We start from the raw sequence: 23,119 nt of genomic DNA on the forward strand, positions 1-23,119 counted from the left end.
GCCGCAGACACGACAAGAAGATCAGCAGTGAGATGGTCGATTCAAGTTCTTCTCGAAAGGTGTTGCGGTCGACACGGGGTCGTTTCCTCCTCTTCTCGGAATGAAAGAGTATCTATCGAGAGAGAGAGAGAGAGAGAGAGAGCCGATTTGAACTTCGCTGGGGGCCGTATCATACAGTGCCTTGGCCGGCATTGCGGCACTTTTACAAAAAAAAAAAACCCAAAAAGAACAGAAACGAAAGAACTTATCTACGTGCAGGATAAGAACCATAAAAAATAGAAATAGTGATAGTACTCAAGCATCGTATCAAATGTTCTTCACTCAAACGTGCAGGAGGTTTTTTGGGTAAATTTATACACATTTGAGTCTATTTGGATGGTGTAGGGGTAAAAAGATGTTAATCTTTCCCCGCGAATGTCTACTTTCAGTTCGCCATTTCCAAGAGGCAAGACGGAGAGTTTCGGTTCATGCAGACATTTTTCAGGTTCAAGTTTTACGAAATGGCAACACAGAAGGTATTTTGGGGGGGTACTTTTAAATCTTGGTTTTAGATAGACATGGTCTGCTCTCGAGTAAAGTACTGAAATGTGTCTGATTATACCTCTTTGTTTGTTTGAACATTTTATTTTTAGACATTTTACTAGGGTGCGCCATTATTAGACATTATTACGACTTCCGTTTCAAAAGCTTTTTCTGTTCTTCCTTTCTTTCGTTATTCTCTCTTTCTCTCATTCTTCTTCTTCTTTGCCTTTTTGTATTTGTTTTGGTTTGTGTTTTTGTTCGTTTGTTCTTTTGTTCAAGTTTAATTACGTCTTAATTTACTACTGTACTGGGGGACATACCAGGTAACTTGTAAGTAGGTTGATTCACCACACATCAAAATCACACAGGAAATACACCACCACACACACACATACACACTCACACATATATACATCTCCAGTTTTTGATGTATGGACATATGGTGGGTATAATTGGTTATGGGTCATTCTCAGTCATGGTCCAAAAGCGTGACATAATCACATAGACATTGAAAAACAAAGTTTAAAGAAAATCGTTAAATAAAAATAGGATGTGATAAAACTATAATGTGAAAAAAGTTTAAAGAAACTTGTTGGTTTTCCTTAGGCCAAAAAAAATAATAGGTGTGGTTACGGTAACATAGCCAAAAAAAAATAGGGTAGGAAGGTAGGCAATCACTTTTTTTTTTTTTAAACTTTTTTTTCTAATGTGTACAAATTAAACCTACTTGACAGGGAAATAACTGTGCGACTCGGGCGCTTTCGCTTTCATTGCGTTGTCTGCACTCGTTTACTTGTTTTTTTGTGTATTTTTTTGACAAATGTAATAAAAAGTTATAGGGTCGGCCCCAAAAAATAGGGTAGGTCGGGTTACCGTAACCACACCTATTTTTTTTTTTAGGCCTTATATGGAGCGGCAAAGTACGTATAACCGGTTTTTTGCATCAATTGCACAGTCGAGGCATTGGCATCCAAAGACATCGTCAAGACTGACATAAAAGGGATTGAAATGCAAATCAGAGTCAGGACTGTTCCTCTTAGCTGTCCTTGTCCAAGTTTACTTGGCTTTATCATAATTCAGAACTTAAAATACGGTTTTACAATAAAGCGGTTAAGGTAATTTGGAAACCCCATGGATTTCGCGCAAAATTGCGTTGTTTTGTGTGCGCGCTATATATACTAGAATACAAACCGATTTGCACAAAACGTGCACGGTACATACTTGAATTAATAAGGAATGCAGGGTGCAAATTTCGTTATGATATCTGCAGAAACAATTTCGTAACATCAGATTTTTAGGACCAAGTGTTGTGGCGCCAACGTTAAAGCCTGTCCTTAATTGAGCCCGTAGTCGATTACACGAAGCTTCGCGAAGTCTTTATACCAAAAACTCGCAGCTACGGCTAAGTACTTCGCCCACTACATCGCTTCGCAAGTTTTGACATGCGAAGCTACGCCGTAGCTCGCAACAAAGTTGTTGTTTTTTTGTAAGAAGAGTGCTTTTCGATTCAAGATGGACGACGAAATCAGACTCGATACCGTAGTGAAGAATGAATTTATCAACTTTGGTTGATCCGAAGTACAAGAACTAACCTTCAACCTGTATTATTTCATACTGCGATGCATTGACATGTTGAATGAAACTCGAAATCCCAGCGCTCAAGCCGACTGGTCCAGGCCGTGCTCAGTAAACAAAATAGAACACATAAGTATGTGTTACAATTAACTTACGTCATCATCAAGTACGTAAAGTACAATTTGTGACGTAAAGTACTCAGAAAGAAGCACACAATGCACGCGCTGGTCGAGACTACGCACATGCGCTTTCTGGCTAATAAGATTGGAGACGCCAAGACATGAAAAGATAACTCTTCTCCGCCATAGTGCCTTCCCTTGGACTTCATCCAAGCTTCGACGAAGTGAAGTTCCGGTAGCTTGGCGAAGTCAGCTACGCGAAGTTGACTTGGTCCAATTAAGGACAGGCTTAATGGTCACAGTAGCGTTACACACATGTATGTGATCAAAACTGTTCCTCCGATTGTCACCACATTTGGCTAAAGTGTCAAAAAATGACTCCTGCGTTTTGTTCCTCCAGCTTTTTGACAAATGCACAAAAAGGTTGTTTTTGACCAGCCCAAACAAGTACCAAATAGAAAAACCGTAACAAAAATGACAACTTTCTTCAGAATTCTTATTCAGAGGAACAAAACGTAAAACAACACACGAACAAACATCGTGCCAAATTTGATGACAATCGGTTGAATAGTTTTGAAAATATCCATGTAACCGCAACGCATGCTACGAAAAACGTGATTTTGAGAAAATTGCGCTTGAAGTTGAACGTAAGTTATCGGTGGTGTATTTTCAGTGACAGATAGCATATCGTCATCGCACAACACTGTGACGTGTCTCAGATCCTTATCACCTTGTCATCAGCTTGCTCAAAACTAGCAACAGCAACTGTTTGTGTTACTTTGTTATTTTCTTCTTGTGATTTGTCCAACTTTTCGTATTAGATTGGGAGGTGGCGGCATGTAGATTCTCGAAAAATCTGTGTTGTATCTTCCCAATTCCGAGAGCAAACACAGCAATCCGTAAACTTGACCCCGCGAACTTTTTAGACCTACTCATACCGAACTAATATAATCGTAGCACAAGTTTTCAAATCTAAAACTGTAGAAGATATGCACATGGCTTATTTAGATTCAGCCTGAAAATGTACTATACAGTATAAGACACGCTCTGTTTTGCAAGTGTGGCTTCATACCCTTTCACACATCAGCCAATCAAAAACAAGGTTACCCACTTTTGGGCGACAGCAGACGAACACAAGCAGCGTATGTAGATCTACATTTTGATACTTGAATCATCTTCCAAAGTGGTTTTAAACGAAAGTTATGGCGAACACAAGCAGCGTATGAAGATCTACATTTTGATACTTGAATCATCTTCCAAAGTGGTTTTAAACGAAAGTTATGGCGATTTGAAAATAATGAATATATAATGAGGCCAGAAATGATTACAAAGGAATCAGTACAACAACAACAACAAGAGGCGAAGCCTTCAAGGCTCACGTAAGAAATAGCCAAACAGTAACACAAACTCAATCACTCCGTCACACATACACACACACAGTAAGCATAGACACGGTGCAAGAGTGGGAGACGCTAGATCTAGATCTGTCTGTCTGTAGCCTACTTACGAGTTACGGGGACACGACTGCCACTGAGATCGACACTGCCCTTTCGACAGCGCTTCCTCGCGCAGACACTGAAAACACGCTGTGCTGATCAACCTGTAGGAAATCTCCTTTGGTATCTTCTTTATCTATTTTTTCTGGAGCCGCTACGAAACCGAACAATGTGAAATCGTCTTCCCTGAATCGGCGAATGCAGCTCGGTTAGAACTGAGAAGTGAATCTATACCACAATCCTTCACGCAATCTGACCTAATCTTGACCCCTGACCTGGTCTACATACCACACACAACACAAATCAGTCACCTGTTTTTACCCCCCCAAAACCCACCACCACCCGTTTTCTTTGGATACACACCTTATCTACATACGTGCCGACGAAATGTTGATCATTGCTTCAATACTTTGAAGCTGTTGCTTGGATAATAACCCGGTAAAATTAGTATTTCGTTGTTCAGTCAAATGTTAAAGTTTCTGTCACACACGCACGCACGCACGCACAGACAGACAAAAGTTAGCATCGCATAGGCTACACTTACGTGAGCCAAAAAGTGCCTTTATTGCCAACAATTCATATTTTGGTTATGCTGAAAGAACATAGATCAAAGTGTGTCATCGTGTCAAAACCCCAAAACACACCTATCAACAATTTTTGGTTAATTTCCATGGGGTTTCCTTACCTTAAACAAGTTGAATATGCGACATCAAAATTTGCTTCAAACTTTGCATGTAACTTTTTATTACCTTGAAAAAAGTACATCAAACTGTAACATAATATACTTGGTTGGGTTGTACCATATTATGACATAGAAACGAAGACGTCAGGCAGGGATGACATAGCAGCGGGGGTGGCAAGCGTAAATGACGTAACATTAGGGGCGGCAGACAGATGACATGAAACAGGGGGAGGTAGGAAGAGATCACAGAGCACTAGGTAACGCAGGCACAGATCACGGGTGGGTGCCAGATAGGGAAAATGAACTTGTGGGTGGCGTAAGAAGGGCAGGCGGGGCTAAAAAGCATCGGGGAGCCCCACGGACTTGTGCTATGGATACCTGGCAGGGTTGTCGCCGTCTCCTTGGAAACATTCATACCTCAAAACATCCGAAAATAACGAACAGAAACCATGTCTCAATGTAAAACTCGTTATCAAAAGTGATTTTTGGGATTGGCTTGAACATGAACTGAAAATCCTACCCTTATCGTTGCACCTGGTGTTCGGTTGAGGCATTGACAATTTGACCGACACGAAAGTAAAACTGCAAGTCTCGTGCTCAATAACCAAGCATTTCTACTGTTATAAGCATTTCGGGGTCCAGGCTCATGATAGGATGAAATCGTGTTCAAGTAGTTTTTTGAAAATAATGTTCATTATTTAATTAAATGTAAAAACATCTTGTTCGGTCGAGGCAAAAATGTCTGACACAACGACCGCCTCTGAGATTCATGTTGCAATTACCGGCAAACAAAACTATGTACTTAGTAAGAAAAGCTGTGTTTGTGTAGCAGTCATGTGTACACGTAACGTGTCTCTGCAAGGTAGATCCAACACATTGTTATTGTGTGCCCATGAGTGGTTTTCTGTGCCGGATAATTTATGACACGATGCCTCGACCGAACAGCATTTTGGGCCCGGTCAAATTACTGCGTAAACAACGATTTATTTTTTTTTAACGGATATTGTGGTCATAAAGTGATAAACTGCACATAATCTCTTTGCACCTGTACACTTTGTTTGCACTCTTCACTCTTAGTTTACTGGAGATAAACGTCTGTCTTTCGTCAAGAGAGGAAAGTCACAAAATGGCGGCTTTCAATCAGCTGATTTTTAGCAAACTAAAATGTCAAACAAATTTGCAAAGAAAAAGTAGTCAAATTTGGGTTGAAAACATTTCTTGAGACACAATACAGATACAGCATGTAGTTGATTTGATTGAAAATGATAGTTGTAAACCTTTCATGAAGTAGGTCACCCCCCTCTGGGACAGTAATCTGAGAATGACCCATATAAGCTTTTTTCTGGTCAGATCCTACTTTTGTTTTACTTCTACTTTGTTTCACCATATCACATGCGATGTAGACCAAGTCGCGTTCAAGCTGCTGGCGGGAGCAAGGCAATGCCGCGTACAGACAGGTGAGGGAGGGAGTGGCACCAACGCTGTGGGTCAGTAGGCTGCAGGGGGCACTCACTTGCTACAGCCAGGCTCTCATCACTGCGGATGACAATGCTGAACGGTATGGGCACAAGTAATGGATGCTATTCTACCAAGACTTTTCAATTACAGAAAAAGCATGCTGTTTGAATGGTACATTCTCATTATCCAGATTAGGGTGAAACTGAGATATTTGCCATAGGTCAGCAGCACATCAATTCCTTCACAGGGTTGAACGACAAAAATGCGCACAATCAACCAGGTGTTTGCTCAGCATGATTAACTCTGCCAGTACCTGAATGAGAAAACATCTCTTGTGGAACCAGGTAAAACCGTTGTTGCAGGTGTCTTTATGATATTGCTAGGTACTGTAGTCAGATAGGTACTGTATGTAGTCATGTTTACTTAGTAGGCCATTGGATAGCAGGATTATAATTATAATTATAATTACATATTGCTCTGCTGGTGTGCAAGTACTTTTCAAGAAAATATAGTGATGAAATAAAAGTGAAGATACGGCTGTTTTGTTGGAGACATTTGTGTTCAGAAGTGTGTATGAGTGGTTGAACATTGATGTCTTCTGTGTTTGATCAGATCCTCTGCCTGCAAAAACATTGCCATGGCAAACTGGAAGCTGGCAAAATGCAAAGTGACTGATGATAAATGCAAAGTGACTGATGATGACTTGTCCAGTTCCATGATCACAAACTACTTCAAGGAAGCACTGAAGAACTTTCAGGTATACTACAGCTGTAGGCTGTAGCTATCTTCTTGATTGGGAGTGTGTGGACACGTGCATGGGTGTTACTCTTCCGGCTTTTGCCAGATTTCCGGTTTTTGAAAAAATCTGAAGCCGGAAATTCCGGTTTTCCGGGTTTTCAAAAAAAAAAAATAAAAAGCTTCGTTTTGCTAAGTTGAAATAACGAGCAGCGGTTCCGATCCGACTTTTGACACCGGTTCGCGTGCTTTCTCGGTTCGGTCCCTTGGATTTGCCGCCATCTTGCTTATTATGATTTGGTTTCGTCGGTGTCCAGAAACTTTCTTTCAAACTTGAGCATTTTGGACCCCTGCCTTTCAGGTTTTTTGATTTTTCCCAGTAACACCCATGCACGTGTGAAAGCAGTTCTTAACAATAACATTGCAGTGAGTTCACATCATTGACGTTTCAGTGACAGTTTCTGTAGCTGTTTGCAGACTGGTAAGATTTGTTCTGTACAACTATAATATTAAGAAGTAGTTAGCCCAACCACCACAGAATGATATATCTATATAATGCAAATCAACAACTTTATACCAATTTATAGTAATGTCCGAAGCGATTTGCTAAATACTGTTCATTATGTCAAGGCTACAACCAGTTGAATTAACACCACAGTAGGCTCTTTAAAGTCTCTAAAGAAATAAAAGGGATGGGATGGGGAAATGAGAATTTTAAAAGAAGCTTCTTTTTTGTTTTTTGTTTGTTTTACAATTGTATGGGTTTTTTTCACTTTATGAACACGGATTGAAACAAAAATGCAGTAATTATTTTGTGAGTTGGGTTATAGCTGTTTGCATATTATCTATTTTGATTTAAGGAAACCAAACTTTCTTTACTTTCAGAATGCCAGAGAATATGGCAGGGGACGTGACCCTGGTTGGCAAAATTCACTGACAGTTAATGCCCTTTCATGCTGGAATGATGTCAGACAGAGAGTGGATGAATGGGAATATGAAGGGAGAATCAGTGAACTGGAAAAACTTGTGGCATATGTCATTGATGACATGGCAAAGGTACACAAAGAGTTTTGTCATTACCACTTCAAGATGGGTGTTATGTTTCCAGTCACAGGTACTGGATAGGAAAGTAGCTTTAGTACAGGGTGACCCCAAAAAAAGAGTACCCAAACAAAACGTCCTAAATTGAACAAAAATAAAGCAATCTTCATAAAATGTATTTACACACACAAGTAGCCTCTGCATGATTTGCATAGAAAATTTTAGCGTTCTAGCTTGTCTTTCAGGAAAGTTATTTTATCTCCCACAATTCCGAGAGGAATGGGTCACGTGAGACTCTAAAGTCTGCAGCATTTACACCCTATCACTGTGTAAAACCACAATTAGACTTCACTTACTCAGGTAAGCTCGTCATAATTATGTAATTATGCTCATTCTACAGAACATGCTCCAAATGGCCTCCCCCGGATTTAAATCCCCCAGATTTCTATCTTTGGGGGTTCCTGAAAGACAACGTCTACAGGAACAACCCACAGACAATCACAGAACTCAAGAGAGCCATCACAACAACCATTCGCGGAATCTCGCAACAGAAGTGTGTGCGGGTGATTGATAACTTTGCGCGGCGAGTTCAAGTTTGCCTGCAGCGGCGCGGAGGCCATTTGGAGCATGTTCTGTAGAATGAGCATAACTTTCCTGAAAGACAAGCTAGAACGCTAAAATTTTCTGTGCAAATCATGCAGAGGCTACTTGTGTGTGTAAATACATTTTATGAAGATTGCTTTATTTTTGTTCAATTTATGACGTTTTGTTTGGGTACTCTTTTTTTTGGGGTCACCCTGTAATAAATCTGACACTGACAGGGCTAGCATTGCAGAGGAGTATGTTTGACACAGTGGATGATTTTGTTCTTTACCAGCATCACCATGCTTTCCTTGGTCTTTTAACAGTACATGTATTAAAGATTAACAACTTTTTATATTTAGTCAAGTTTTGACTAAATATTTTAACATCGAGGGGGAATCGAAACGAGGGTCGTGGTGTATGTGCGTGTGTGCGTGCGTGTGTGCGTGCGTGCGTGTGTGCGTGTGTGTGTGTGTGTAGAGCGATTCAGACTAAACTACTGGACCGATCTTTATGAAATTTGACATGAGAGTTCCTGGGTATGAAATCCCCGAACGTTTTTTTCATTTTTTTGATAAATGTCTTTGATGACGTCATATCCGGCTTTTCGTGAAAGTTGAGGCGGCACTGTCACGCCCTCATTTTTCAACCAAATTGGTTGAAATTTTGGTCAAGTAATCTTCGACGAAGCCCGGACTTCGGTATTGCATTTCAGCTTGGTGGCTTAAAAATTAATTAATGACTTTGGTCATTAAAAATCTGAAAATTGTAAAAAAAAATAAAAATTTATAAAACGATCCAAATTTACGTTTATCTTATTCTCCATCATTTGCTGATTCCAAAAACATATAAATATGTTATATTCGGATTAAAAACAAGCTCTAAAAATTAAATATATAAAAATTATTATCAAATTTTTTTTTTCGAAATCAATTTAAAAACACTTTCATCTTATTCCTTGTCGGTTCCTGATTCCAAAAATATATAGATATATGTTTGGATTAAAAACACGCTCAGAAAGTTAAAACGAAGAGAGGTACAGAAAAGCGTGCTATCCTTCTCAGCGCAACGAATACCCCGCTCTTCTTGTCAATTCCACGGGCACTGCCTTTGCCACGGGCGGTGGAGTGACGATGCTACGAGTATACGGTCTTGCTGCGTTGCGTTGCGTTCAGTTTCATTCTGTGAGTTCGACAGCTACTTGACTAAATATTGTATTTTCGCCTTACGCGACTTGTTTTTCTGTGTTTATGTGCATCATAAGATTTCTTTTGGTGGTTTTTTCACACGCACACACACACACACACATAGCTGCCAACCCTCCCTAGAAAACCGGGAAATTCCCGATTTTATGTCCAGTCCCAGATTTTCCCGAATAGTGCAAAAGTTTCCCGATTAACAATTTTTCGAGTATAGTTATATAATGACTGGAGTGTATTTTCAAGCACCTGTACTCGGCGTAGTTTCACTTCTGAACTCTCGTTCAGCGCGAGGCTTCGTCACACAAACGCTGTGATCAAAATCGAAACTAAACGAGAATAGGCGAGATTTGCGGCTAGCGCATGCGCTTCAGTCGAATGTGGATGAGAAGAAGAAGCAGCAGCAGACGACCACAAAATGAAGAAAACAACGGTCCAGCGGCTGAAAGTCGGCCCGAAAGTTCTTGTGAAATTTCAAAAGAGTTACAAACAAGAGTATGACTTCATCTCCGAATCGACAAGACGCGGCATACATTTTGCGTTTTGCACCAAGTGCCGCGAAGATATATCAGCATCGGACATGGAGGCCGGGGGGATATTGAAGCTCATTCAAGAACAGCAAAACATGAACGGAACCGGGGGACAGCCGTCGAGAAGACCAGAAAGATTACCCAAATGTTCGCTTCAGACGTCGATGTTCGAACTATGAACGCTGATCCGTGCCAGTTATGCTGTTGTGAACTGTGATGGCAACAGCAATCTCCTTCATACCCCTGGAAGGTGTAGTGTGTTGTGACTTTTGGATTGTGAAATAAACTCAAGGAAGTAACTAACATGAACTATGATTTTGGTGCTGTTGTGAACTGTGATAGCAAAAGATATCTTCCCTGGCCACACACAATTGGAAGATGTGAGTGTCAAGAAGTATGAAATACTGTAGAAGGAAGCTTGACGTGCATTGGTAAGTCACAGGGTTCGTACAGGTCATGGAAAACCTGGAAAGTCATGGAATTTGATTTTTAATTTTCCAGGCCTGGAAAGTCATGGAATTTCAATTCAAGCCATGGAAAGTCATGGAATTTAACAAAAATAAGAAAGAAAAAAAATTAACCTTTAGCACGCCAGCGGCGATTTTTGTCGCCCAGCCATGCCCAGCCATTCCCCCCCCTCCCTTTGCCAGCCAGCGGCGATGTGTGTCACCAGCACAAGGCTTGTTCGTATGACCAACTTCTCGTTCGTATTTGCATACGAGAATAACGGTATTTTTAACGGCACTTGAGCCAAAGCGAGGCTCACTTCTTTCCGTTATCTCGTCGTGTCGTCTGCGCTGCATTTGAGTCGGTTTCGTCGAAGAGTTCTGCTTTTGTTTTTGCATCGATAAAGTACTTTAGCGCTTCGACAAGCAAGATGGAGGATGATGAGTTTGAAACTTTCTTTCAAGTTGTTTCTTGACAACAAAAAGTATGCGGAATTGGAACAAATTACCGAGGAAGATCTTCGCAATGAACTGTGTATCGCGGTGAAAAAAAAGACAGTTCGTCAAGTCACAGTGACGGTTGCGAAACGGAATTTACGAAAATGCAGATGGATACAAACAGTGGCTGGTCCAGTTTAGTGAAATGACAGGACCAGCAAACATTACCGATAATCTGACTGCGTAGCAAATGCTTGACTTGCTTGTCGAAGAGACACTGCGTAGAAACTGACTCAAATTCAGTGCAAAGCAAGCCAGTGTCAAAACTGGCAGTGACAAGACGTAAAAGTTTGCGTGTTTGGAAATGGCGACCTGTGGATCTAGTCATGGAAAATGTTATTGAGGCTCATGGAAAGTCATGGAAAAGTCATGGAATTTTGTTTCTAAAAACCAGTGGGGACCCTGAAGTCACTACATCTACTCTCTCTCCAGCTCATTCTTCCTTTTTTGTGACAAAATTTGCTGCCAGAAACTGGCAATTATAATCCTCAGAATGCACCAGATTGCACCATTTTGCATCCTTTTTGTCAAAAATTTTCCGGGGGGGCATGCCCCCAGACCCCACTAGCATTCTAGGCTCTTCGCGCCGTCGGCTCGGCGCTTTGCGCCGAGACGCTCATTCCTCCCTATATTTATCTGGGAAAAGTTGGCAGCTATGCACACACACCTTCCTTTTTACATTTAGTCAAAACTTGACTAAATGCTTTAACATAGAGGGGGAATCGAGACAAGGGTCATGGTGTATGTGTGTGTGTGTGTGCGTGAGTGTGTGTAGAGCGATTCAGAGTAAACTACTGGACCGATCTTTATGAAATTTGACATGAGAGTTCCTGGGTATGATATCCCCGAATGTTTTTTTCATTTTTTCGATAAATGTCTTTGATGACGTCATATCCGGCTTTTTGTAAAAGTTGAGGCGGCACTGTCACACCCTCATTTTTCAATCAAATTGATTGAAATTTTGGCCAAGCAATCTTCGACGAAGGCCGGACTTCGGTATTGCATTTCAGCTTGGTGGCTTAAAAATTAATTAATGACTTTGGTCATTAAAAATTTGAAAATTGTAAAAAAAAACTTTTTTTATATAAAACGATCCAAATTTACGTTCATCTTATTGTTCATCATTTTCTGATTCCAAAAACATATAAATATGTTATATTTGGATTAAAAACAAGCTCTGAAAATTAAAAAAATTAAAAATTATGATCAAAATTAAATTTTCGAAATCAATTTAAAAACACTTTCATCTTATTCCTTGTCGGTTCCTGATTCCAAAAACATATAGATATGATATGTTTGGATTAAAAACACGCTCAGAAAGTTAAAACGAAGAGAGGTACAGTAAAGCGTGCTATGAAGCACAGCGCAACCGCTACCGCGCCAAACAGGCACGTCACTTTCACTGCCTTTTGCACTAGCGGCGGACTACGTTCAATTTCATTCTGTGAGTTCCACAGCTTGACTAAATGTAGTAATTTCGCCTTACGCGACTTGTTTTCAATTATTTTGTGTTGTGCCCAGAATGCTATGATTATTTTTAAACATGCCTTTGATAAATTTGCTAAGACAAAATACCTGCTATACAGGACAGTTTAAACAAAATCTGATTATCCTCATTTTTCCAGGCTGAAGAATACCTTGAAATTGCAAACTACTATTTTCACTGGTGTGTGACGTCTCTGGGTAAGCGTGACTACCAGACGTGCCTGAGACTGCTGGGAGAGTGCAGCTTTCCTCTCAACGAAGCCAGGCGACTGGGGCAGGCTGACCAACGCTTGACCAGAGAGTGCGAGATGCTGGACAATGATTACTTCATGCAGCAGTGTGTGGCACAGTCCATACAGGCGAGAGTCAGAGGTGAGTCAGTGGCTGGACAATGATTACTTCATGCAGCAGTGTGTGGTGCAGTCCATACAGGCAAGAGTCAGAGGTGAGTCAGATGCTGGACAATGATTACTTCATGCAGCAGTGTGTGGTGCAGTCCATACAGGCGAGAGTCAGAGGTGAGTCAGATGCTGGACAATGATTACTTCATGCAGCAGTGTGGGGCACAGTCCATACAGGCGAGAGTCAGAGGTGAGTCAGATGCTGGACAATGATTACTTCATGCAGCAGTGTGTGGCACAGTCCATACAGGCAAGAGTCAGAGATGAGTCAGATGCTGGACAATGATAGCAGTGTGTGGCACAGTCCATACAGGCGAGAGTCAGAGGTGAGTCAGATGCTGGACAATGATTACTTCATGCAGCAGTGTGTGGCACAGTCCATACAGGCAAGAGTCAGAGATGAGTCAGATGCTGGACAATGATTACTTCATGCAGCAGTGTGTGGCACAGGCAAGAGTCAGAGATGAGTCAGATGCTGGACAATGATGACTTCATGCAGCAGTGTGTGGCACAGTCCATACAGGCAAGAGTCAGAGATGAGTCAGATGCTGGACAATGATTACTTCATGCAGCAGTGTGTGGCACAGTCCATACAGGCAAGAGTCAGAGATGAGTCAGATTCAGTGGAACCCCTTTTTAACACCCCCAAATGTAAGACTTGCTCTTTTAGAGCCCTGTTTTTGCAGATTTTCTGTTGATAACCTCCAGATTTACCTCCAATTTAAGACTCCTTTCATTTCAAGACCTGATTTTCTCAGATTTTTGGAGGTCTTAAAGTTAGAGAAGACAGGGACATGTAGTTGTTTGAAGTTTTAAAATCTGATCAGTTGTGGGTCTTGTTAGACCTCATCTGTTCCATTTAGACAGTTACGGCAAAGGATGCCAGCTTAGTTTTCAGCTTTGATTGAGTTTATGTCAGCACAACATTTGTTAAGGTGTTATCACAAGAATTACTGGGCAGACATGCTCTGCACCATTATACATCCAACAGCAAACTGTTACTGCAGGACCACAATGTGTTTTATAAATCACATCAGGATGCGGTAACTTAGTGGTCATCCTTTTGATTATGTGGCTTTGTTAGAGTAACAGACAGTAGGCGGCTGGTCCCAAGGATGTCCTGTCGTTACATCTACCACTCCCTCCCTTTTTGACTCACATGCGAAGCAAAAGTGAGTCTATGTACTCACCCGAGTCGTCCGTCCGTCCGTCCGTCCGTCCGTCCGTCCGTCCGGAAAACTTTAACGTTGGATATTTCTTGGACACTATTCAGTCTATCAGTACCAAATTTGGCAAGATGGTGTATGATGACAAGGCCCAAAAAAACATACATAGCATCTTGACCTTGCTTCAAGGTCAAGGTCGCAGGGGCCATAAATGTTGCCTAAAAAACAGCTATTTTTCACATTTTTCCCATTTTCTCTGAAGTTTTTGAGATTCAATACCTCACCTATATATGATATATAGGGCAAAGTAAGCCCCATCTTTTGATACCAGTTTGGTTTACCTTGCTTCAAGGTCAAGGTCACAGGAGCTCTTCAAAGTTGGATTGTATACATATTTTGAAGTGACCTTGACCCTGAACTATGGAAGATAACTGTTTCAAACTTAAAAATTATGTGGGGCACATGTTATGCTTTCATCATGAGACACATTTGGTCACATATGATCAAGGTCAAGGTAACTTTGACCCTTATGAAATGTGACCAAAATAAGGTAGTGAACCACTAAAAGTGACCATATCTCATGGTAGAAAGAGCCAATAAGCACCATTGTACTTCCTATGTCTTGAATTAACAGCTTTGTGTTGCATGACCTTGGATGACCTTGACCTTGGGTCAAGGTCACATGTATTTTGGTAGGAAAAATGTGTAAAGCATGTGAGTCGTATGGGCTTTGCCCTTCTTGTTAAGACCTTCATTTCTCACACTTCCTCTTCATAACATCTGTAAATTGACTCCCATTTTTAGACTCCCTTCTTTTTAAGACCTGAATTTTTCACATTTTTAGAGGTCTTAAAAGGGGGGTTCAACTGTATTGCACAATCGTGCGCTTCTGCCCAAGCAACCAACCTGATGCACGACCAGGAGATGCTGAGCATGGACATGGTGTGGGAAGAGGTGGACTGGATGAATAAAAATGCTGTGGTTAACAAGTTCACAAGTATTCAAACCACACTTTTAGGACCTCCAAAAATGTGACAATTAGTACTACATGTACATTGTATTTTGGGTTGAAAGGGCTATTCTTGATCTTCCTTGATCAGAATCCTATATTTGTGTGCGGGTAGTGACAGCTGGACATGGTGTGTGAAGTGGTTGACTGGACGAATAGTTATGCTGAGCAAAATCACTTTAATGAATAAGGATATAATTTCGTCATCCTGGAATTTTGGCGTGACTCAATTCTTGGCGATTTTGATGTTTTTGTGCTTTAGACTAAGTAAACCATTCTCCATTCTAAAATACGATGGACAATACATGATTTACATTCTTTTATCTTTCTGCCCATACCAGGTACAAATATAAACACTATTTCATAATAAAAATAATCATTTTTGGCCACCTGCTGAAAAGCTGTCTTAAATGAGTTACGCCAAAATTCCAAATCCGCGTCGATATACACATTGGTTGTTACTTTGCAGGCAATGAGCTGCTGGACTATGTGATGCGGGACGAGGAGTCGCTCAACATGGACATGGTGTGGGAGGTGGTGGACTGGCTGCGACAGGCCTCCCAGCTGACCAGGGGTCAGGACCTGGAGATGGAGGCCATGGCGCTCAGTGACCTGGGCAAGGTCTACCACAAGGTCAGTGCTCCACTCTCACACGCATCTTATGTGTATGAGGCTCATACATATCTTCAATAGAATTTGAATCCTTTGAAAAGACGTGCTTTCTCCACTTTCTAAAAAAAACCAACTCCTTTTCGCAATATTTTAGTTGTTGAATGAATTTCCCGGAGAAACTAAAAGGTTTTCCCTGCAGAAAGGTCTGACTGTGTAAAAGTCTTTTTCTTCTTCCTTTTTCCTTCCTGGCTTCCTGTCGGCTGCATTTAATGTAGAGCAAGGTGAGCACTCCACCCTCACCCTGTTCTTCTTGCTTTTCTACAAGTGTATGTTGGTACACCTTATGCTGGAATTCCACCAATGGAATCATTATTTTGGCAGGCAGTTTGTCGGAAAATAATAAATGTCTGAACTGCAAGAGTGCAAATGAGTTCTGCAAGGTCTAGCGAGTGTTCTGTGTGTTCCAGGTGCTGAAGATGAAGGAGCGGGCTAAGCCGTGTCTGATGAAGGCTATGGAGCTTGCACACACCATGGTGCCACGTACATTCATTGGGGATGGTTAGTATAGCTGTCGGTGTGGGGAGTGTGTCTGTCGGTCGGACTTTAGCTCCTTATGCTGAACACAGTCTTTCTGTGTCAATGTCAGATAGTGCATATCGTGTCCAACTCATGGACTTTTTCATCTCTCTTTAGCTATTGACAGATTATTTCCTGGTGAGGGTTGCATTCAATTTCTGTGTAAATGCCAGATAGTGCAGATTGTGTCCAACTCATGGACTTTTTTTAATTTATCTTTCTTCAGTTATTGACTACTGGTTTTCTGGTGAGCATTGGATTGGAAACACTGCTTGGCTAAAAAAAATCGCCTTCATTTCGTTGTCAATTATTGTCCCAAGCCAACTGAAAGTGAAATTTGACCGTGAAGATAATGATTTTATTTTGGCAAATAATGTTTGTATCCTTGTCACTTCCGACAGAGAAATTAACATGACAAATTGTTACATTTGTTAACAAATGAACCGTCAGTCATGACCAAGAACCAGGGAAAGACTTGTGGTGTTTGATGTTGTGATGTGAGTTGTTTTGTTTGTTTGTTTTGCCATGCCCATTACAGTTACTGTGTGGCGTTTTATGATATAAAATGCATCCATCCACTTAAAGTGTCCTTTTTACTCACTCATGTTCAAATTCTTCATTCACAACTAAGAATTTTTTTTCAATTCTGTTTTATGAATATACAACAGTTTTGATATGTTTGACACTATTATAATATAATAGTTCTTTTTCTGGATGCATCTATACTTTTGTTTATAATGTAAATGCCAAACAAGCAGACAAAACAAACCTACCACAACATCCACACATTTTGTGTGGGTGTTTAGTTTCATTAACCCAATGCCCCCTGACAAAAAAATGGCAGGCAGCCTTCTTAATCCTGAGCAAAGGGAAACTACTCCGCACAACATGCACACGAACAAAACAAAACAATTCATATAAAATCATAGAGTACTCACATTTATATAGAAGATGGCAGAATAACTCGAGAATACACTATAGTTTCATATGCAAGTATGTTCTGTCCACTTCAGATGTAATAATTAAATGTTTAAAAAAAAATCCAGCAAGTGTTCTTCAAAAACGTCCAACGTGTCAGCCTTCAGTCCTCATTTACACCAATATATGTTGAAAACTCCCAGAAAAATTCACCCGAAAGTCCTGTTGTCGAATAACAACACCCAGATCGATGTCAGACTCATCCCCTTTCACCTCTTCAAGTAGAAAACCTTCGAAAGGCGTGTCAGAATCGTTATCTGAGTTCCCCATGATCGAACACCATTCTTCCAAACCTTCGTTCAACACCATTTTGTCAGACAAAAAAATCTCAAACTTTGAAAATTCACAGCTAACACACTATTGCATCGATTCAAACTCTGCAAACGCTAGAATGAAGCAGCCAGAAGGAAGCGCATTAATCACATCCGGTCGCAAGGCCTTATGGGTAAGGCTCAAAGCGAAAGTGAAAGTAGGTGACCTAGTGTTTAGCAGGCCATGCCGGGCGTTTCAGGGATTTCATAGGGCACTTCCGGCGGGCCATGCCGGGCGGTTCAGGGGACATTGGGTTAACACCTTCGCTGCCAGTAAATATTTGTATACGAAGCATTAACTGTATTGACAACTTACAGGTGCCCTTGATGTATAAATGAATACACCACACACACACACACACATACATTTGTTGTTGTTGGTGTTCTGTTGTGTATTGAAAAGTTAAGTTGCCCGTGAAGCAGTTTACACAGGACGTCAGCCGACGTCCTACGGGCAGCGAAAAGGGTTAATGTTTGGTAAATAAACTTCTTTCAAAGTTTTTTATTTCATTTTTTTATTTTGTGAGTTGCACTACAGTGATATATGGCCCTTGGTGTTGCAGAGTGGTACGAGTTTGCACGCAGCACCGTGGAGAAGTACCAACAGGAACAGGTGAAGGCGGAGGAAGACCAGCACCAGAAGAAGAGACAGGAGGTGCTCAGTCTCATCAAAGAAGAGCTGGAGGTCTTGAACAAGAAGAAGAACGAGCTGGGAAGACTGGAGTTCCTCAAGTTTGTCTACACCACTCATCCACCCAAACTTACTGTGGACGAATTGGAGGAGGTACGTTTACTGATAACAACACTTGGCTATGAAGGACAAGATGTCGGGGAGAAAGGGAGAGGTGGAAGGGGATAGTGATGGATTAAATAAGATATCAAAGACTGGGTGTGTAGGTGGAAGGGGATAGTGATGGATTAAATAAGATATCAAAGACTGGGTGTGTAGGTGGAAGGGGATAGTGATGAATTAAATAAGATATCAAAGACAGGGTGTGTAGGTGGAAGGGGATAGTGATGAATTAAATAAGATATCAAAGACTGGGTGTCTAGGTGGAAGGGGATAGTGATGAATTAAATAAGATATCAAAGACTGGGTGTGTAGGTGGAAGGGGATAGTGATGGATTAAATAAGATATCAAAGACTGGGTGTGTAGGTGGAAGGGGATAGTGATGAATTAAATAAGATATCAAAGACTGGGTGTGTAGGTGGAAGGGGATAGTGATGAATTAAATAAGATATCAAAGACTGGGTGTGTAGGTGGAAGGGGATAGTGATGGATTAAATAAGATATCAAAGACTGGGTGTGTAGGTGGAAGGGGATAGTGATGGATTAAATAAGATATCAAAGACTGGGTGTGTAGGTGGGGAAAAGAGCCACCAAGAGAATTAACAATTGTTATCCTTGTTTTTGATGTTTTTTGCCTTTAACTCACAAATGAAGCAAGCGTGAATTGAATCACTGAAGATAGCCTTGTATGGTCTGAATTCTCAATATCTGTGAGAAGCCACGGTGTAATGGTCAGCTGCTGGAGGCATCAGTGTGTTTTATGAACTACCCTCATGCAGACATGTAGTGGGTGTATGTTTAAGAAAATTTGATATGAACAGCTTATAGAAAACAAAAATGCGTTTCAGATTCTAGCCCTAAATTCTTGCACAATTTCAGCCAACAACAGCAGAATAATTCCTTTCTGAACAGGTGTATAGTCACATGCTGCCCTACATGCCAACAGGCATAATGGGCAGTTAGTAAGTAAGTATAATCACACCAAACAAGTGATTAATGATGTATTTTGTGTTCTCAGTTACCTGACTGGGTGGAGGTTCAGGACCTGAAGAAGCTGTTCTTGAAGGCGGTGGTCCACTACCACCCCGACAAGGTGCAGGAGGAGGAGCACGGGGCCAAGTGGAAGGTGCTCACCGAGGAAATCACCAAGCTGCTCACCGCTCACTACGAGTGCCTCAAGTGATCAGATGAAAGCCACAAGTATCTTGAAGAGACAGCCAACAGCTAGTCGAGTTTCAGCTGTATTTTTCTTGTTAACAGCTGCATGCTTATTAATGTTCAAGGACCAAGCAAGATTTTTTGTTAGTAAAGGCTGTAATGAAAGCTATGTGCACCTTCGAGATCCAGATCTCTTTTTATGTCAACAGCTAGTCGAGTTTCAGCTGTATTTTTCTTGTCAACAGCTGCATGGTTATTATTACTGTTCAGGGACCAAGCAAGATTTTTTTTAGTGAAAGCTGTGATGAAAGCAATGTGACCTTACAAGTTCCAGCTCTCTTTTTATTGTCACCGGCTGCATTGCTCAGACCAAGTAGGGCTGTTTAGTGTTGTTTGTTGTGATGATGCTGTATTTTATATTCAGCGTATTGCTGAGCAGTGAAAGGCATGGAAAACACAATGTTGCAGACTCATGGATAATGTTATTAGTTTTCATGGTGATTGTTGCAGCAACATATGCATGAACATGTTTTTAAAGATACTTTTTATGGTGAAATGTTTATTAAATTTTTAAAATTTGAGTCCTTATATGTACTATTAGCATGAGTGCATTTTGGAAATGAGAAGGGAAATTTGGCTGATTTCTGAGTTGAGACCCTTACAGGATTTTTAACATTAGTACTTTTGCTTACTTTTGAGCTTATTTCAGCAACTCTTGCTTATAAAAGCAGACATATTAAAGCTCTGGCTAATTGTGCAGTGCGTTCCTGTGGTTGAATCGTAACTGATAGAAGCTAAGCAAACATCTGAGCACATCATTTGACTTGACTTGACTTGATTTGACTTGATCAGTGGTTGAGGCCCAGAAGGCCTGCTAACTGTTCCAAAGTTAATGGGGAAAAAATACACAAAATGGTGGTAATGCGCGGCAGTGTAAAAAAAAAGTCTATATCACGATCTGGATTTGTCTGTGTGCGTCCAGTCTACTCTTGAGGCTGTTGACTGTGGGAGCAGTGAACACAAAGTCTGGCAGATTTGTTGGACTGAAGTTAACCATGTAAGAGACCAGAAGTTTACAATAAAGCAGCACATTCTTCTGCATGGAGACAAAGGGGGGTTCATTTTTATGTGATTTGGAAGCTGACAAACCCAAATGTTATGCATGACATTTTGTTACTCTTTCATGTATTAGTCATTGAATGGAAGTGAGGACGTGGCATGGGAGCGTGTACATGTTTTGTTACTCTTTCATGTATTAGTCATTGAATGGAAGTGAGGACGTGGCATGGGAGCGTGTACATTTGAGTGTATGCATGTCTGCAAGTACAAGCTATGGTGTTCTTTTGCATGGTATTTTTATGTAATCATTGTATTTTTTATGTAATCATTGTATTTTGTATGTAATCAACACAAGGAAGCACAATGTACATGGTTATGATTCTCCACTATTTGTGTGTTAGATGTCACTGTGATGTATGTGTGTGTGAAGTGTCACTGTTGCTGTCCTACTCAATCCATGTCAATGGATGCACCAACAGTTTTTTTTCTTTCTTTTTACTTTTGCTCAAACACTTTGTTTGCAAGGGTTGTCTGTGCTGCCATGTTTCTCCTTGATATTACATCTTGGTGTAAGCTGTGTGTTCACGGCCACCCGCGAGTTAGGGGGAGTCCCATATTAGTTGGGACGAGAAAGAATTTACCCGATGCTCCCCAGCATGTCGTAAGAGGCGACTAACGGATTCTGTTTCTCCTTTTACCCTTGTTAAGTGTTTCTTGTATAGAATATCATCAATGTTTGTAAAGATTTTAGTCAAGCAGTATGTAAGAAATGTTAAGTCCTTTGTACAGTGGAGTCCGGGTACAACGAATCTCAAGGGAGATACATTTTAGTTCGTTATATCAGTAATTCGCTGTAGAGTTTTCAACCCTAAATGGCCTCAAGACAAGTTTTCCCACTCACCTTCAAATGATCGTCCCATCGATCTTTCCTTGGAGAGTACAATCTCTGCATGCTTCATAATATAATCCATAGAGAGGCATAGTTCAAATGTTCACTTTACTGTAATTTTGGAAGTAAAATTTAAAAAGTCGTGTAAAAGCATGTACGGTATTTTCCGGGTCATAAGGTGGGACTTTTTTTCCTCCCTTGCACCGTTCGTTGTAGCCTTGTGACTTTTAGAGACAAAACTGCTCTGGGGGGATGAAAACGTGTTTGTTATAAGAGGGGTTCGTTATGCAAATGAGTTCAAAAGGTTCGTTGTAGCCCGAAAGTAACAAGTAAGAAATAGAAGGCTGTCTGCCGGGAAATCAATGGCAGTTCGTTAAAAGCGGGATTTCGTTATACCCAGGTTCGTTATAGCTGGACTCCACTGTACTGGAAACTTGCATTCTCCCAGTAAGGTCATATATTGTACTACGTTGCAAGCCCCTGGAGCAAATTTTTGATTAGTGCTTTTGTGAACAAGAAACAATTGATAAGTGGCTCTATCCCATCACCCCCCTTCCCTCAGTCGCGATATAACGGTTGAAAACGACGTTAAACACCAAATAAAGAAAGATGTGTGTTCACGGTGGCTCAATGTGCTGCCCGGTTATTGTTTTCTTGATACATGCTCATTGCTTGAAATTCATCAATCTTCAAGTGAATTTATGAATTATTGAGTAATTTGTTTGCTCTCATGACGTCACATTGTTAATACTGTACTACAATCATTCCTGTCGTCTTCTTGCCAATGTGACTTGATCACCAAGGTTCAGCTGATGCATATCTGTAGGATGAAAAGATGTGCAGACAGACATTTTTAGTGATGTTAATCACAATGTCCTGCTCAAACGGTTTTTTGTTGTGCCAATAATTTTAGGAGCAAATATGTGCCGATATAGATTTTTACATTGTCAATGTCAGTGATACTACATGTATCACAATGTCTTGCTCAAAAGATTATTTGTTGTGCCAATGTCTTTTGGAGCAGAAGATATTCAGGCATAATTTTTCATGTAATGCCTTCAGCAATATATTGCTGACAAGTTTGTATTTTGGGCTTCTGTTTTATCATTACATTTAACAGGTTTGATATGACTAAGGCTCAGAAGTACATGATTCAAAAGATTAGGGTAGGGTTTTCTTGTGACTTGACCAAAATTAATAATTTCAGTTTAACATTCTCCTTTTTGTTTGTATATAAAAAATGTACTACTGTGTAAAAATAAATCTTTCTGCCCTAAGTATATCACTGGATCTGGCCTTTCCTCCACATTGTTTAAAGTCTTACCTACATATCTCAAATGTATTGGATGCTTTTAACCTATAGGTTCGTGTAACTCAAACCAGGATTGCAAGAGGACCAAAGCACAAATTTAATGCATATTCTGTCCCCATCGTTTGTATGGAAATCACTTAGCTCTCAATTACTCTGACTCAGGTCGACATAATCTCTCTCTCTGTTCTAGGGACGTTTAAAAACAATAATTACCAATCTCTCTCTCTTTTAGGGACATTTAAAAACAATAACTAATCTCTCTCTTTCTCTCTGTTTTAGGAACGTTTAAAAACCAATCTCTCTCTCTGTTCTAGGGACGTTTAAAAACAACCAATCTCTCTCTGTTCTAGGGACGTTTAAAAACAATTACCAATCTCTTTCTCTGTTCTAGGGACGTTTAAAAACAATAACCAATCTCTTTCTCTCTCTCTGTTCTAGGGACGTTTAAAAAACAATTACTAATTGTTCTGTCTATCTCTCTCTCTTGCT

At 40.5% G+C, this 23,119-nt stretch overlaps 1 protein-coding gene across 1 annotated transcript; it reads left to right on the top strand.

Moving 5' to 3' along the window:
• The first annotated feature begins 392 nt into the window (after positions 1–392).
• On the top strand, positions 393–22,600 carry LOC138962481 (uncharacterized). Its single transcript, XM_070334322.1, has 9 exons — positions 393–515; positions 5,798–5,952; positions 6,465–6,609; positions 7,473–7,643; positions 12,509–12,740; positions 15,414–15,577; positions 16,024–16,114; positions 17,985–18,205; positions 19,231–22,600. The coding sequence occupies exons 1-9, from the start codon at positions 468–470 to the stop codon at positions 19,393–19,395; spliced, it is 1,392 nt and encodes a 463-aa protein (XP_070190423.1). The 5' UTR covers positions 393–467; the 3' UTR covers positions 19,396–22,600.
• Positions 22,601–23,119: the final 519 nt, after the last annotated feature.

This window comes from Littorina saxatilis, linkage group LG3 (genome assembly GCF_037325665.1).
Source record: "Littorina saxatilis isolate snail1 linkage group LG3, US_GU_Lsax_2.0, whole genome shotgun sequence".
NCBI classification, from domain to species: domain Eukaryota; kingdom Metazoa; phylum Mollusca; class Gastropoda; order Littorinimorpha; family Littorinidae; genus Littorina; species Littorina saxatilis.